Source organism: Cupressus sempervirens, chromosome 2 (genome assembly GCF_028749045.1).
Source record: "Cupressus sempervirens isolate cs-2001-9-10 chromosome 2, ASM2874904v1, whole genome shotgun sequence".
Taxonomy (NCBI): domain Eukaryota; kingdom Viridiplantae; phylum Streptophyta; class Pinopsida; order Cupressales; family Cupressaceae; genus Cupressus; species Cupressus sempervirens.
In genome coordinates, this window is record NC_143119.1 from 81,048,861 (window position 1) to 81,067,278 (window position 18,418).

General features: G+C 35.7%; 1 protein-coding gene and 1 long non-coding RNA gene across 2 annotated transcripts; both read right to left on the reverse strand.

The window, feature by feature from the left end:
- Positions 1–11,520: 11,520 nt before the first annotated feature.
- LOC149571138 (uncharacterized) lies at positions 11,521–12,707 on the reverse strand. Its single transcript, XR_016358427.1, has 3 exons — positions 11,844–12,707; positions 11,686–11,747; positions 11,521–11,592 (listed from the first exon to the last, which is right to left on the reverse strand). It is a non-coding gene; the product is annotated as an uncharacterized LOC149571138 (long non-coding RNA).
- A 1,462-nt stretch (positions 12,708–14,169) lies between these two features.
- On the reverse strand, positions 14,170–14,928 carry LOC149571139 (cyclin-dependent kinase F-4-like). Its single transcript, XM_089808542.1, has 3 exons — positions 14,772–14,928; positions 14,485–14,563; positions 14,170–14,359 (listed from the first exon to the last, which is right to left on the reverse strand). The coding sequence occupies exons 1-3, from the start codon at positions 14,777–14,779 to the stop codon at positions 14,237–14,239; spliced, it is 210 nt and encodes a 69-aa protein (XP_089664668.1). The 5' UTR covers positions 14,780–14,928; the 3' UTR covers positions 14,170–14,236.
- Positions 14,929–18,418: the final 3,490 nt, after the last annotated feature.

Here is an 18,418-nt window from a genome sequence, read left to right on the forward strand (position 1 = left end):
AAGAACCCTAGCAACATATGTCATCATAGAATGTGTCAAATTTGACCCATACAAATGATTCTAATATGTCCCTAGGGGTCCTAGGACCCCTAGCGACATATGTTGTCATCGACTATGCCGAGTGGGATCATAGGTTATCCTATTACCCTTTTCAACCCATATAAATGATTATAATATGTCATTTATCGTCATAAGACCCCTAGAGACATGCCATCATGAAATGTGACAAAAGAGGTCATAGGTCATCCTATGGTCCCTTTCGCCCCATATAAATATTCTAATATGTTCTTAGGGTTCCTAGGACTCTTAGGGACATATCTTGTAATAAAATGTGTCAAAAGGGGGTCATAGGTCATCCTATGGAACCTTTCGACAGATATAAACATTTCTAATCTGTCCCTAGGGGTCCTAGGACCCCTAGGGACATATTTTGTTGTGGAATGTGTCAAAAGGGGTCATAGGTCACCCTATGGCCCTTTTCAACCCATATAAATGATTCTAATATGTCCCTAGGGGTCTTAGGTCCACTAGTGACATATGTCATTATGGAACATGTCGAAAGGGGTCATCTTATGGCCCCTTTTGACCCATATAAATTATTCTAATATGTCCTTAGGGGTATTTGGATCCTTAGAGACATATGTCATCATGAAATGTGTTGAAAGGGGTCATAGGTCATGCTATGACCCCTTGCAACCCATATTAGTAATTATAATATGTCTCTAAGTGTCCTAGGACCCCTAGCGACATATGTCATCATTAAATGTGTCAATATGCATCAAATAATCTTATGGCCCCTTTCAACCCATATAAACAATTCTAATATGTCCCTAGGGATCCTAGGATCCCTAGAGACATATGTCATCATGGAATGTGTCGAAAGGAATTGTAGATCATTCTATGGTCCATTTTAACTTATATAAAAAATTCTAATATGTCCTTAGGGGTCCTAGGACTAATAGGGACATATGTTGTAATAAATTGTGTCGAAAGGGGTCATATTTCACCCTATGGCCCCTTTTGACCTATATAAACAATTTTAATATGTCCCTAGGGATCCTAGGAACATATGTTATAATAAAATGTGTCAAAAGGTGTCATAGGTCATCCTATGACCCCTTTCAACCTATATAAATGATTCTAATATGTCCTTAGGGGTCCTAGGACCACTGGAGACATATTTCATCATGGAAGTGTTAAAAGGAGTCATAGGTCATCCTATGATCCCTTTCAACCCATATAAACAATTATAATATGTCCCTAAGGGTCTTAGGACCCGTAGACACAAATGTTATCATGGAATGTGTCAAAAAGAGTCATAGGTAATCCTATGGCCCCTTTCGACCCATATAAATGATTCTAATATATCCCTAGAGGACCTAGAATCCCTAGCGACATATTTTGTCATAGAATGTGTTGAAAGGATTGATAGGTCATCCTATGGCCCCTTTCAACCCATATAAATGATTATAATATGCCTCTAGGACCCCTAAGGACATATGTTGTAATAAAATGTGTCAAAAGTGGTCATAGGTCATACTATTCCCCCTTTCGATCCCATATAAATGATTATAATATGTCCCTAGGGGTGTTAGGACCCCTAAGGACATATTTTGTAATAAAATGTGTGGAAAAGTTTCTTACTCATCCTATGTCCCCTTTTGACCCATATAAATAATTCTAATATGTCCCTAGGGCTCCTAGGAACCTTAGAGAAATATGTCATCATGAAATGTTTCAAAAGGGAGTCATAGGTCATCCTATGACCCCTTTTGACCCATATAAATGATTGTAATATGTCTCTAGGGGTCTCAGGACCCCTAGCGACATATGTCATCATGAAATATGTCAAAAGGGGTTATAGGTCATCCTATGGCCCCTTTTGGCCCATAAGAATGATTCTAATAGGTCCCTAGAGATCCTAAAATCCCTGGGGACATATGTTGTAATAAAATGTGTCAAAAGGGTCCATACGTCATCTTATGGCCCCTTTCAATCCATATAAATTATTCTAATATGTCCCTAGAGGTCGTAGGACCCTTAGAGACATTTGTTGTCATTGAATATGTCAAAAGGAGTCATAGGTCATCTTATGGCTCCTTTCGACCCATATAAATGATTATAATATGTCCTTAGGGTTCCTAAGACCCCTAGTGACATATTTCATCATTGAATGTGTTGAAAGGGGCCATAGGTCATCATATGACCCCTTTTGACCCATATAAATGATTCTAATATGTCCCTAGGGGTCCCCTAGAGACATATGACATCATGGAATGTGCCGAAAGGGCCCTTTTGACCCATATAAATGATTATAATATGTCTCTAGGGGTCCTAGGACCCTAGAGACATATGTCATCATTGAATGTGTTAAAAGGGGTCATAGGTCATCCTATAGCCCCTTTCGACCCATATAAATAATTCTAATATGTCCCTAGGGGTCTTATGATCCCTAGCAACATATGTCATCATGAAATGCACCGAAAGGGGTCATAGGTCATCCTATTTCTCTTTTCAACCCATATAAACGATTCTAATATGTCAATAGGGGTTTTAGGACCCCTACAGACATATGTTGTCATGGAATGTGTCGAAATACCTATGACCCCTTTTGACCCATGTAAATGATTACAGTATGTTCGTAGGGGTCTTAGGACCCCTGGAGACATATGTTGTCATGGAATGTGTTGAAAGGAGTCATAGGTCATCCTATGTCACCTTTAAACCCATATAAATGATTCTAATATGATCCTAAGGTCCTAGGAAAAGATATTGTAATAAAATGTGTTGAAAGCGGTCATAGGTCATCCTATGGCACATTTCGACAAATATAAATGATTCTAATATGTCTCTAGGGTTTGTAGGGCCCCTAGGGACATATGTCATCATAGAATGTGTCGAAAGAGGTCATAAGTCATCTTGTGACCTCTTTCAACCTATATAAATTATTCTAATATGTCCCTAGGGGTCCTAGGAACCCTAGTGAAATATGTCATCATGAAATGTGTCAAAAGTCGTCATAGGTCATCTTGTGGCCCATTTTGACCCATATAAATGATTCTAATATGTCCCTAGGTATCCTAGAACCCCTACAGACATATGTTGTAATAAAATGTGTCAAAAGGGGTCATAGGTCATCCTATGGCCCTTTTCGACCCATCTAAACAATTGTAATATATCACTAGGGGTCTTAGGACCCCTAAGAACTTATGTTGTAATAAAATGTGTCAAAAAGGGTCATAGGTCATCCTATGGCCCCTTTCAACCCATATAAATGTTTCTAATATGTCCCTAAGGGTCCTAGGACCCCTAAAGACATATGTCATCATAGAATGTGTTCAAAGGGGTCATAGGTCATCCTATGATCCCTTTTGACCCACATAAACGATTATAATATGTCCATAGGGGTCCTCGGATCCGTAGAGACATATGTTATCATGAAATGTGTCGAAAGGGGTCATAGGTCATCCTATGGCCCCTTTCAACCCATATAAATGATTCTAATATTACCCTAGGGGTCCTAGGACCCTTAGAGGCATATTTTGTTATAAAATGTGTTGAAAGGGGTCATAGGGTATAATATGGCCCCTGTCAACCCATATAAATTATTCTAATATGTCCCTAAGAGTGTTAAGACCCCTAGGGACATATGTTGTAATAAAATGTTTTGAAAGGGGCAATAGGCCATCCTATGTCCCCTCTCAACCCTATATAAATGATTCTAATATGTCCCTAGGGGTCCTAGTACCCCTAGGGACATATGTTGTAATAAAATGTGTCAAAAAGTATCATAGGTCATCTTAGATCTCTTTTGACCCATATAAATGATTCTAATATGTCCCTAGGGGTCCTAAGAATCCTAAAATCATGTCGTCATGAAATGTTTCGACCCATATAAATGATTTTAATAGGTCCCTTGGGGTCCCAAGATGCCTAGAGACATATGTCATCATGGAATGTGTCAAAAAGGCCTATGACCTCTTTCAACCCATATAAATGATTATAATGTCCCTAGGTGTCCTAGGAACCCTAGAGACATATGTCATCATGGAATGTGTTGAAATGGGTCATAGGTCCTCATATGGCCCCTTTTAGCCCATAAGAATGATTGTAATATGTCTTTAGGGATCGTAAGATCCTTAGGGATATATGTTGTAATAAAATGTGTTGAAAGGGGTCATAGGTCATCCTATGGCCCCTTTCAATCCATATAAATAATTCTAATGTCCCTAGGGGTTCTAGGACCCCTAGGGACATTTTTCATCATTGAATATGTTGAAAGGGGTCATAGGTCATCCTATAACCCCTTCCGACCCATGTAAATGATTCTAATATGTCCCTAGCGATCCTAGGATCCCTAGCGACATATGTCATCATGAAATTTGTTGAAAGGGGTCATAGGTCATCCTATGGGCCCTTTCAACCCATATAAATGATTCTAATATGTCTTTAGGGTTTCTAGGACCCCTAACGACATATGCCATCATGGAATGTGTCGAAAGGGGTCATAGGTTATCCTATGACCCCTTTGGACCCAAATAAACAATTACAATATGTCCTTAGGGGTCCTTGGATCCTAGAGACATATGTCATCATGGAATGTGTCGAAAGAGGTTATAGGTCATCCTATGGCCCCTTTCGACCCATATAAATAATTCTAATATGTTCCTAAGGGTCCTATTACCCGTAGAGACATATCTCATCATGGAATGTGTCAAAAGTGGTCATAAGTCATCCTATGGCCCCTTTTGATCCATATAAATGATTGTAATATGTCCTTAGGGGTTGTAGGACCCCTAGGGACATATATTGTAATAAAATGTGTCGAAAGGGGTCATAGGTCATCTTATGGCCCCTTTCGACCGGTATAAATGATTTTAATATGCCCTAAATTTTTTACATATTCTTAGACAGGTCAAATTAATTACATATCCTAATTTGTATTTTGGTAGGTACTTTGTAAGGAATTGTAAGAGGAAGATATTGAACAAGTCCTTGCAAATCATATTTGCATGTGATACAAGGCTATAAGGACAATTTTAAGAGCATTTATAGCTATAGGAGTATTGAAGAAAGGAGACAATGAAAGATAATTGCTAGTGAATATCTTATTACAAATTTGGCTTTTTTCTTATTTGACATAGAGCTGACAAGAAGTGATTTTATGATGCTAATATTGTGTAAGCCTTTTACTACAAGTCTTATCAATGCATTTCATTTCTTTTTATGGTGTGAGGTTTCCATCTCTAGGTTATTATAAACAAAGACTCGTGATGCAAGAAGAGTGATGGGTGGAAGAAATTGTTGATTTGGATAATGTTTTTCTATATCTTGGGAATGCTAGGGTGGTTCTGTTACACTTTATTAAAGTTGGTTGTTATAGTTCAAGTCAAATTATGGGTTCTATATATTATATAGGCACTAATTGTGTGACAACAATCACATAAACTTATTGAAACACTTGTGTGCTTTGCTACATTTATCAAATATATTTTTATAAACTCAAAGTATTGTTGTACATATATATCCATTGTATATTTTACTCATTATTTTATTCTAATAATGTGATCTTGTATATTGTCAAAGTTAAACCCTTGTCTTTTTTTGTCTTAACCTATCTGTGACAAGTTCTTGCATACATGTGTTCTTCACAGTTTTATGAATTTATATTGCTCAAATTCTACAATGGTTGAAAAAAAAAAGCAAGCGTAAAAGTCACCCAAATTCCAAATTTACAACTTTAAGAAAAAAATTGCAATGGGACCCAAAGTCCCTAGGGAATAGGTCAACTTGGGTTATCCTATTTTGGAATAGTTGGAACCTAGGTTAACCTATTCTAGACTCAGTCAACCTAGGTTAACCTATTCTAGACTTAGTCAACCTAGGTTTACATATCCCATAAAGAGGTTAACATATCCCAAAAAGAGAAAAAAAATTAATTATCATAATAACATTGAAAAATTAATCCTTATTGGTTATTATGACTTTAGTAAAGCCTATTGGTTGTATGATCCTAAGGGGGTGAATTAACATCTCTAAAGATATGTCAAATTAAAATAAGTGTTTCACCTTTCAACCTTTTTCCATGTTGGTTTATTAGAAGATAGACATGGTAGTGACACATCATCAATATTTGGGACTGAATCAACATGTTGCATTTTATCCTCTCCATAATCATCTTCATGTTCAAGTGCTAGTTTGAATGGTGACTCCTCCCTTGACTTAAGCTTGATTTTCTGGTTTCTATATAATTTCTCCTTTTTTTTGGTTCGCCGTGGTTACCATGCATTATTACAATAATGACAACTCTTCCTCCATGGTCAAAGAGTCCCCTCCTTTTGTTAAGGTAGCCCAAAGTTCATAACAACTATCACCCTATTGAATGCTCTTGAGAAATGGATCCATCTTGCATTCATGCTTAGAATCATTAGGAAAAATGCATATACTCTAAATTTTTAGTAGCAAGGTTTTCACAAAAAACTTTTACAATACTATAAAAATAATCTTCTAAGTTTTGGTTAGCTACCATCTCATTCATATTTTTTATCTTGGCATCGAATTGTCAGCACCATTAGCTCCAAATGGGCAGGTGAACCCTAGTGACACTCTTGTTCTAGCCACAAAGACCCTCCATCATCTATGGCCACCCCGTACTGAGTAGTCTCCAAGGTGCTCTAACTGCATTTTGAGGTTGATCTTCCGAGGGTCATAACTCAGAGCTCGTGAGGGCTATCGATGAAACATATAATTCTACAAGATGGTGATGCCAAGGCCTAAAATAACCTATCTCATTTTTGAGAGATCACATTCCATTTGGATTCGGCATAGCAATCTCACTCGATGCCAAAACTTGCAGTGTGCCTCAGTTCATAGGTGCACCACAACATAACTTTCAACTCCCTAATCTTGGCATTGAATCATCAGTACCATTAGCTTTAGATGGGCAGGTGAACCCTAGTGACACCCATTTTTTGCCACAGAGACCCTCCATCGTCTGTGGCCACCCTGTACCGAGTAGTCTCCAAGGTGCTCTAAGTGCATTTCGAGGTTGATCTTCTAAGGGTCATAACTCGGAGCTCATGAGGGCTATTGATGAAATTTTTAATTCTACAAGATGGTGATGTTGAGGCCTAAAATAACCTATCTCATTGTTGAGAGATCACATTCCGTTTGGATTTGGCACAACGATCTTACTTGATGCCAAAACTCATAGTGTGCCTTAGTTCATTGGTGCACCACAATGTAACTTTGAAACTACTGATCTTGGTATCAAATCATCAACACAATTAGCTCTGGATGGGTGAGTAAACCCTAGTGACACCCTTGTTTCAGCCACAGAGACACTCCATCATCTATGGGCAGCCTGTACTGAGTAGTCTCTAAGGTGCTCTAAGTGCATTTCAAGGTCGATCTTCTGAGGGTTGTAACTCAGAGCTCGTGAAGGCTATCAATGAAATGTCAAATTCTATAGGATGGTGATGCTGAAGCCTAAAATAATCTATCTCATTTTTGAAAGATCACATTCCATTTGGATTTAGCACAGCGATCTCACTCAATGCCAAAACTCGTAGTGTGCCTCAGTTCATAGGTGAACCACAGTGTAACTTTGAAACCGTTGATCTTGGCATCAAATCATTAGTGCCATTAGCTCCAGATGGGCGAGTGAACCCTAGTGACACCCTTTTTTTGGACATGAAGACCCTCCATCATCTGTAGGCAGCCCATACCAAGTAGTCTCCAAGGTTCTCTAAGTGCATTTCGAGGTCAATCTTCTGGAGGTCGTAACTCAGACCTCATGAGGGATATTGATGAAATGTCAAATTCTATAGGATGGTGATGCCAAGGCCTAAAATAACCTATCTCATTTTTGAGATATCACATTCTGTTTGGATTTAGCACAGTGATCCCGCTCGATGCGAAAATCGTAGTGTGCCTTAGTTCATAGGTGCACCACAGCATAGCTTTGAAATTGTTGATCTTGGCATCGAATTGTTAGTGTCATTAGATCTAGATGGGCAAGTGAAGCCTATTAAAATTCTTGTTCTAGCCACGGGACCCTCCATCATCTGCGGGCAGCCCGTACCGAGTAGTCTCTAAGGTGCTCTAAGTGTATGTCGAGGTTGATCTTTCGAGGGTCGTAACTCAGAGCTCATGAAGGCTATCGATGAAATGTCAAATTATATAGGAAGGTGATGTCAAGGCCTAAAATAACCTATCTCATTTTTGAGAGATCACATTCTGTTTGGATTTAGCACAGTGATCTCTCTCGATGCCAAAACTCATAGTGTGCCTCAGATCATAAGTGCACCATAGCATAACTTTGAAACTGCTGATCTTGGCATCGAATTGTCAGCACCATTAGCTCTAGATGGGTGGGTGAACCATAGTAACACCCTTTTTCTATCCATGGAGACCCTCCATCATCTGCAGGTAGCCTGTACTGAGTAGTCTCCAAGGTGCTCTAAGTGCATTTCGAGGCTGATTTTTTGAGGATCATAACTCAGAGCTCGTGAGGGCTATCAATGAAATTTCAAATTCTATAGGATGATGATGCTAAGGCCTAAAATAACCTATCTCATTTTTTAAAGATCACATTCTGTTTGGATTTAGCACAGTGATCTCGCTCGATGCCAAAACTTGCAATGTGCCTCAGTTCATAGGTGCACCATAGCGTAACTTTGAAACTGCTGATCTTGGCATCAAATTGTTAGCCCCATTAGTAGTCTCCAAGGTGCTCTAAGTGCATTTCGAGGTTGATCTTTCAAAGGTCATAACTCAGAGCTCGTGAGGGATATCATTGAAATGTAAAATTCTAAAGGATGGTGATTTCAAGGCTTAAAATAACCTATCTCATTTTAGAGAGATCACATTCCGTTTGGATTTAGCACAATGATCTCTCTCGATGCCAAAACTTGCAGTGTGCCTCAGTTCATAGGTGCACCAAAATGTAACTTTGAAACCATTGATCTTGGCATTGAATCGTCAACACCACTAACTCCAAATGGGTGGGTGAACCCTAGTGACACCCTTTTTCAGGCCATGGAGACCATCCATCATCCATGGCCACCCCATACCGAGTAGTCTCCAAGGTGCTCTAAGTGCATTTGGAGGTCGATCTTTCGAGGGTTGTAACTTGGAGCTCGTGAGGGCTATCAATGAAATGTTGAATTCTACAGAACGATGATGCCAAGGCCTAAAATAACATAACTCATTTTTTAGAGATCATATTCTATTTGGATTCAACATAGGGATCTTTCTTGATGCCAAAACTTGCAGTGTGCCTCAGTTCATAGGTGCACCACAATGTAACTTTGAAACCGTTAATCTTGTCATTGAATTGTCAATGCCATTAGCTCCGAATGGGCAGGTAAACCCTAGTGACACTCTTGTTCTAGCCACAGAGACCCTTCATCGTTCGTGGCCACCCCATATCAAGGAGTCTCCAAGGTGCTGTAAGTGTGTTTCAAGGTTGATCTTCTAAGGGTCATAACTCGAAGCTCGTAAGGGCTATCAATAATCCCTTACCAAGTTTGGTTAACTTTTCTAATTAAGAATTTAAAGTTATATCAAAAAAATTTCAAAATTGCAAAAGTTGCAAACTTTTTCTTGCAAAGTGAAAATGAGTGTAAAGAGTCAATTAGAGGTTTGAGCACAACCATACAAGGTTGGAAACACATATATAAGGTGTGAAATTATAGTGTGCATTAATGAAGCCAGTTTTGTTAAGTGGATCAGAATGGGTTATGTGAACCTTGTGTACGGGGTTAACAAGTGTGTTTATGTGATGATAGTACTTCAAATTAAACATTGCATCCAAATTTGATAATAAAAGTTGTTCAAATGTTATTTACAAATTATTTCCTTTGAATCGAATATAACAAACATGATCAAAATTAGTGATATTCCATAAACATGAACGATACACATGATCCACGATAAATTAAACAATACTAGATACTAAATTAATATGTATATCATTATGCACATAAATGAAAAAAATATATATCAAAATACATGTATCCATAGACAAATTACATAAATATATATCAAAGATCATGTATCCATAGACAAAGTACACAAATATATATATCAAAATACACAGATCCAGATATAAAATGTTGCTAATCATGCCATCAGAAAGTGTATAATATCAATGTTTCTATAAACAATGTGGCATATGCCATCTTAAAATGTCTCATGATGCATCCTATGACAACTATACTATCCTAGGGTGCTACTGGATGATCAAAATGCAGCCTCTTTGCTTCACTAGATGGATTAGATGCCTCTTACATAAACAATAAAGGAAAAACCAAAGTTGAACTACTAAATTTATATGATTCTTTGTATCTAACATTGAATTACTCAAATGTATAATGATCTTTTTTTAAATGAATATTTATACTATTAAAATTTCATAATAAATAGCTCTCTCATCGACCTCCTGTGTCAGTTAGGAGTCCTCTCGTATGCCCTCGGCAATGCTCGTACCTCGCTGATTGTGACATGTATGTTCAAATATATTTGTCAGATGAATCTACAACTTAAAATATAACATTATAATTCATAGCATGCTAAATTTATAAAATATTTAGTCATGAATTTAAACTACAACTTACTAGTGTAGCCTCCTCCTCAGGATATAGTGGTTGCGTCATCAAATCTACAAAACTCTCCTGTCAAACCTCACATGCTCTAGGAGTTTCCTATTGTTGAGATAATGGGTGTTGCACACATTGCATAATATTGTTATTTTATTATTCTATTTTATTATGTAATGTTGTACCTAGATGGACGTGCAACATGTAAAGATTCCCATGGAATATTCTTGATGAGTTGTATTGTAACATTGTGAAAATATTTTATGTAATTATTTAATATTGGGAAAAAAAGAATTAAATGCCCAATATTAAATGTGGGGTTAGTGGGTTAGGTAGCACATGGTTTATGTAATACCACTTAGTGGTTTTGTGGGACTTGCTACTATATAAGCAACCACAAGGGTAGTTGTTGTAGAGAGAGAGAGTGACAAGGAGAAGACAAAAGGCAAGAGTCGAGCGGGACAAGGCTTGACAAGTTAGCCAAGGGAGCATTTGTGAAGGTTGAAAGCATGGCATGGGATGTGTGGATTCATGCTTGTTCACATAGTTTTCTCAGTTGTGGCTATGGCCATGAAGGCTTCCATGGTTGTATGGCAATGGTATTTTTTGCTGAATAATACATGGTGATGGATGCTTTTGGAGGCTGGGTTTTTTCCCTCAATGAGGGTTTCCCAGGGTATATCTTGTGTCACAATTTTGTAGGTATGTTTTCTATTCTCTTGCATGTGGATTTTAATTCCGTATTTATTTTAGATCAATTATGGGTTATGTGGAAATGGTTATATTCTTTGTTGCCAAGTTTCCTTACACCTATGAGATACAAAATAGTAGTTTTTAATATCACAGAATTCAATTTTGAACTTATTTATGAAGATAAGGAAAATGAAAAATAAATAATACTTATACATACAATGGGGCTCTCGATGCGAATAGAAATGCCTAAGCGTCTACGATGAGGAATCTGTATGGGCTCATCGCCAGTAGCCACGACCTATATACAATAAAGAATTTAATTAAATTTTATTACCATAAATATTTTACAAGAATGCATTGATATTTAATCAAATAGAAAGCACCTAATTACCTTTCCTTTGTCGATGGGTGTTGGCTCATCCCCCGCAAATAGAAAGCACCTAATTACCTTTCCTTTGTAGGTGATATTTGCAAGATAAAAGAAAGATTAGAAACCATATATGCTACAATATCAAATAGAAAAAATAATGAGAACACAACATAATGTACCATAGATGTCTCAAGGCCAAATGAAATTGCCAAGAGCGTGGCATCATCAACCTGTCTTAACTCTTCCTCTGTCATCAACTAAAAATGAATGAAGATCACATACATGTATAAGTTAGTATGGCTTGAAAATTAAAATTACTCTATTATAAAAATGAACTGTAAATCACATATATCATAACAAGAAAAAATGTATACATGTACCGACACAGAAGGAGTTCATGCCTTTGCATTCCCCTCCTCTCTCACATTAGGGTTTGTAGCCTCTGCATCTACATCTGGTGTATCCTCATCTAATATAAAATGATTCTCAAGAAGAGCACCTATGGGACCCAAGAAAATATTCTTGCATGTAATGTAAGTGTGAGGCACACAAACATGTGATGAGCTAGCTGATGATGAACTAGCACTAGCATCATCAACATGGGGAGGCAAGAGTGACCTAGTCTAAGATATCAAGAGGCTACTCAATCTATGAATGGCTCTAATGGTATGAGAGCTAGCCTCTATGATAATATTAGAATGCTACACTCGAGGAGGGGGGAAGACAATAGTAAGAGGACAAAAGTGCCAGCTTTCTTCCACTGGGAAGAGGGTCTATCTTGAGGAGCTCCTAGTCCTACACCCATGTTGGGCTTCATGTTCCAATAATTCACTTTGAGTTTCAACAAAAATTCTACATACAATTTTTTTAGGAAATAAAATGGCACCTCTAAATTGCTATGTGGAGGGATATCAAAATCCATCCACCAACGATCCCAAAAGTTTGCACATATGTCATCATTTGTTCACCATTCAATTGATAACTTGGGTTTTTTTACGATTGACTGGAAAACCAATTTTTAGGTTCACAAAAAGGCTAACCAAATCATCTTTGGTTATATTGAGGGCCGCAACCTCATCATAGTCTAAGCCATCATCAAACATCTCATGCATTTGGTCACGCTAATGAAGAGCACCATTTTGTTCATCAGTAAGGGTTTCAATGTTACCCACTATGGTGTTTAATGTGAATAACATAGGAGTCAATGTAGGTACATTATTATATGTTCTTTGCGAACCCCTCAATTCAGTGAGATTTTCAATTATCAAATCCTCAATTTGAGAAGGGTTTCGAGGGGGTAAAGGATCATTTGGTGGATGATTTTGTAGGGGCGTTGGATTGTTTGGTGGGGGGTTACAAGGAATATTATTCCTTGCCTCATGGTCACCATTTTGATCAGTCATTCCTATTAATTTGCAAAACATAATTTATATTTTAAAAAAATAAAATTTTAATAATTTTTATCAAAAATCCTAAATTCTAACAAATTGAACTAAAACTAAAAAAATTTATAATAAATTTTATTAAATTTATATTAAAATTCATTAAAAACAAAAAAAAAACCAACCTATTATTGCATATCCAATAGCAAAATGGATATCAGCACTCAAAACTAATATAGGACTATGCAAATACAACTCGTAGGTTGATTTTTTTTTCTTCAATAACATTGTCACTTTTCGGGTATCTGATATCCAATATAATATTGGATACCTGAAAAGTGATAGTGTTATTAAAAAAAAAAGATCAACTTGATATTTGACACGACCCACGGGTTGTCTTTTTTGAAACACCCCGCGGGTCAAAAATAACTTATTACTAATGTATTATATTATATTATATTATACTATTTTATTATACTATTATATTATATTATAATCTATATTATTATATTATATTATATTAGTAATTTATACTATTATATTATGTTATACTATTATATTATATTATGATTTTCGAAATATAAAAATATTAATCTTCATAAATAATATAATATATATTTATTATTTTATAATTATATAATGTAATAACTAATTTATTATTTCATATTACTTTATATATATTTCATACTATATATTTTTAACGTTATTGGGTATCCAAAATTATATCGGATATCCGATAAGGGTTGAGCCTTGCTTTTTAGGTTTGGTACTTAGATAGGTGAAAAAAAGTCAAAGCAGATTTTGAAGCACTTTTAGACATTTTCAAACTCTATTTTTTTCACATTGCCACTTTTTGGCATGCCATGATCCTGCACATACCCTCTATCTTTTATAATCTAATACAGATTGTATACCTATCCAACAAACAGAAAGTATTAGGGTCCTTACCAAATATCTGCTATGTTCTATAACAAATTACATTTCTTTGGAGCTACAGTTAACAAGCGTGAAATGAGATGGAAAATAAAGTATTAAAATAGTTGAACCTACCATATACTCAAAGACAAAATATAAGTGATTATGTTGTCTTATAACCTCCTTGAGCTTTACAATATTGGCATGATTTAACTTGCACAAAGACTGCATCCAAAGAATAATTAACACCACTTGACTGATGGAATTATGCTTAATCAAAATTGACTAGGAAAAATAATAGTGACTTCAAAGATTGAAGAAAAACATACTTTCACTTCTCTAAGATTCATACATTCATCCCAAGAGTAATATTTTCTCTTCATTTTCATAATAGCAACCTGAGACAACAAACACCAGCTTTTACAATCCAAGAAAATGCCCTATGAAAACAGATACTAGAATCAAACTAGTTGTCTTGTATGTTCCCAACATACCATCAAAATTGATGCCAGATACTACTTACAATTTCATCAGTCTTCCTATTAATAGCCTTCCAAACATTTCCATATGTGCCATCCCCCAATAGCTTGATTACCTTATACCTACACCATAAAAATTTAGATGTCAATATTTATCAAGTTCATATTTAAATAATATGAATTTATCCAATTCATATTGAAAGAATAAATAAGTGTTCAATCCAATATCTTCACTCGTTGTAGAATGAAATTTATGAACAAATGAGAATAATCCACCTTAAAGCTACTTTGAAAAAATAGGAACTTATATATCTTCTTGATGATTACTCACCGCTCCATTTTGTTGTTGCAAGATGAGCAGATGGAGTCAATGGAACTCAAAAATGGATGCAAAAAACCTTATTGTTCAGTTGAAGATTATTCGTAAAGGAAGTAGGATGATCTAAACAATACAATCCTATGGCTCTCCATTCCTGAGATATGCACAATCTTGATAGTCATAATGCTAAAAAGGCAACTTGGCATTCACTAAAAGGCTGGAAACTAGCAGCCATTAACATGCAACCCACAATAGGCATTGAGTCTAAAACATGCTCCAAACAATATATGGCCTCTTCAAGTCATATCAATTATTTACTACTTGTGTGCATAATAATATTTATGTAAAGAGATTACAAATATACTTCCACTATCTTATGGGAAGGGCGAAAGATTGAGTCTCCATGCATCAACTGCTTTTTTAGTTACAAAGCACACCTTTGTTTCCACCCCTTGTCTTTGAAAGTGTGAAAATGCTAAAGTTGAAATGAAGATTTTAAAGCCCCTAGTGGCTCCCATGCTTACAACTATACAAGTTTGTTCTTCTCGACAAATTGTAGATTTACATGCTTTGTTCTTCTATTTAGTTATAGTAAATTTTGCAATGATTAAATGCATATGACCCAAAATTATTTGCTAAGGAAAAAACTGATATGCTACATGGACAAAATCACAAGGAAACTCAACTCCTACATTAAGAACAAATTAAAAGCATCCATGTTAGAAACAATTTCCACTCTCCACATATCATCAATTGATTTCCCAAAATAAGCCAAATAGTTACAAAATAAAGACCAACCCACATTGAAAACATCAAGTACCAAATTCAAAACTCACTGACTCAAATCTAAATCTAGAAATTGAAATAAATATGTTTACAGACAACAAAAAATCTATAGCATGTTCACAAACTGTTACAGAAAGATATCCAGTTGATCAAACTGGGTTTTGAATTTATATAGTCATCAAACCAAAAAACAAAAAATCCAAATTTTGACAAAATCTTAGCCCTAAAAGTAACTTAACTAAAAATTAGAAAATTACTAGGGAGAATGCATCCTCTATTTTTAGAACAAATAATGAACCACATGAAAATGAAAATAAAAGGGCAACCAACTTATTACCACTCTAGCAATGATAACAGTTGTCATTAGATTCCTGTTATCGTACACTGTGTACAAATAATATAAACTTAGGATTTTTAAATACTCCAAATATTTTTATAATTGATAATCCACTAAAAATTGCATGATAATACTTACACTAACATCATAGCAAAGAAATCAATAGCACAAAAGCAACATAGATAAAGAAACTTCAAAAATATACTCTTTGTACTATACTGTAGTAAGAGCACCAATATTCATGTTAAATTGTCTTCCATGGTCTCATAACAAATCAGGATTTAGGAAACATATCTAACTAAGGATGTGAAATAAAATTTGAATAGACCACCAAAGTGCTTGAGATAAATAGAACATAATAAAACAACGTGTTCACAATTGTAGCTCCATCCACAACACATAGATTTTAGCTTTGTGATTACATGAGCATCAAAGCATAAAGGATTTTGTCAGATGGTGTAGATGAAGTAGTAGCATTTTCCTTGGGAGACATGCTTGCAAAATGGAAGCATAGATAAGTAATGTGAATTTTTTGACAGGGTGCTTGAATGTAATGTGGTCATCAAAAGCCATGGTTGTTGGATATGCACAAAATAGATATATTGAGAGAATATATTTTTTTAAGTTGCACCTATCCTATTAGAAATGCATGTAAAATGTGGAATCATAGGTAAGGCATTTGAACTATTTTATTGACTGCCTCCATGAAATGTCATCTAATGGCAAGCCAATACTGCAGGATATGCATATTGATTTGTTGAATACATCTACACACACACACACACACACACACACACACACACACACACATGTATGCACATATACATGTGTATATTTATATCAAAGAAAATGAGTTAAATATATGTGCTTTTCCAACATCTCTTGTCTATGCCAAAATGGAACCTTTGAAATGGGTTAGACATCTCTCAAAGCATAAATGATAGAGAACTATTGTTGGATGTTGTTGCCATTAGCTTGGTAGACATGCATGCAAAATGTGGAATCATAGTCTACCTTTGCACAATATAGCATGGTATAGTTAGTACTGTTACTACTACTATCACTACTACTAACTAACCTAGCCTTCTGTTGCTCCTGCTAGAAAATAAAATATTATATGTAAGCCACTTCTACTACACAATGTATACAAGACCCCTCCTTTTCCTTTTCCCTTTCTTCCTTCTACACTGAAAAAGATCACTGCAGAAACATAGATCATAAGGGCATAGAAAAAGACATAATATATATCCACTCTTGAATCACAAATGAATGAATGAAGGGAAAAACTAGGTGGCAGCGTAAGTTATAACAAAATCAATCAAAATTTAATGACTTCTAATTCCTGTTCCATTCACCCAACTCAACAAAAGCTTCCATTGTGTAGCCCCCTAGTTTCTCTTTATCATTGATTTCTGTGTATGCAAAAAGGAGAGATAGAAGAGCCTATGCTCAGAACAACACATCAAATCCATGTACAATAATGAACTACACTATTCAGTGCCTGGTCATTCATGACTTTATATTCTTACCCAACTTGGAAAAATCTTAGCTATTTCTCATCAAATCCCACATAGCTTTATACATCAAAACCTCACAAACCAGGACAACAAAAACCATAATCAGTGTTAGCAGATATACTAAATGAATATATGAATTCCATGGGAATGTTGTACAATTGGGGCAGAGGTTGCAATTGTGCTGCAACTTAGTTCTGACAAGTAGTCAATACCAAAAATATTGGTGCCACAAATTGTGCTGCTCAAATGCGACAAGGGTTACAGTGTTCTTAGGGTGTTCTTATATATTTATGTGTGTATGTATGCACATATGTATACATAGATGCAACACACATGCCCATATAAATCTACATATGTACATGTGATTGTAGTGCATGCATGTATCCACATATATATCCCAATTTGTGCATATCCTACAATTATGGAATGCTATAAAACCACATTTCTTTGAGGCATTCCATTAAAAATGGTATACATCTATGTACACACACAGCTATATACATACATATAGATATTATATATGTACATGCATTAAAAAAACATGCATATAGACAGAAACACATACATGCCATGTGTATTCTTCCACAACTTACATACATGTCCACCAGGCTAGTGGTAGCTACAACATGCAACAAAATCTTTATTATTTATGCTTTGAGGGACATCCATACTCAAACTAAAGCTTGAATTTTGGCACAAATAGCGAGGATGCTGGAAAATGTTGTGAAATATTTAGACCTTCCAACTTATTTTCTTCAATATAAATCTAACTTGGTTGCATGGGTATGCATACCCAAGTACTGGGTACATGTACCCCAAGTACCAAGTACTCATTGGAGAGCATCATAGCTAAGGACCTTAATTAAGATTTCACATTTTGTTTTAGTTTCTTCTTTTCACATCAACCTATTGTTTATCAAGCTTAATTCAATACGTAATCAATTTGAAACTTTGATACAATACTGATTAACAGAAAATTCTACTACTCATAGAACTTGTAGAGTGCAAGTACCCAAGTA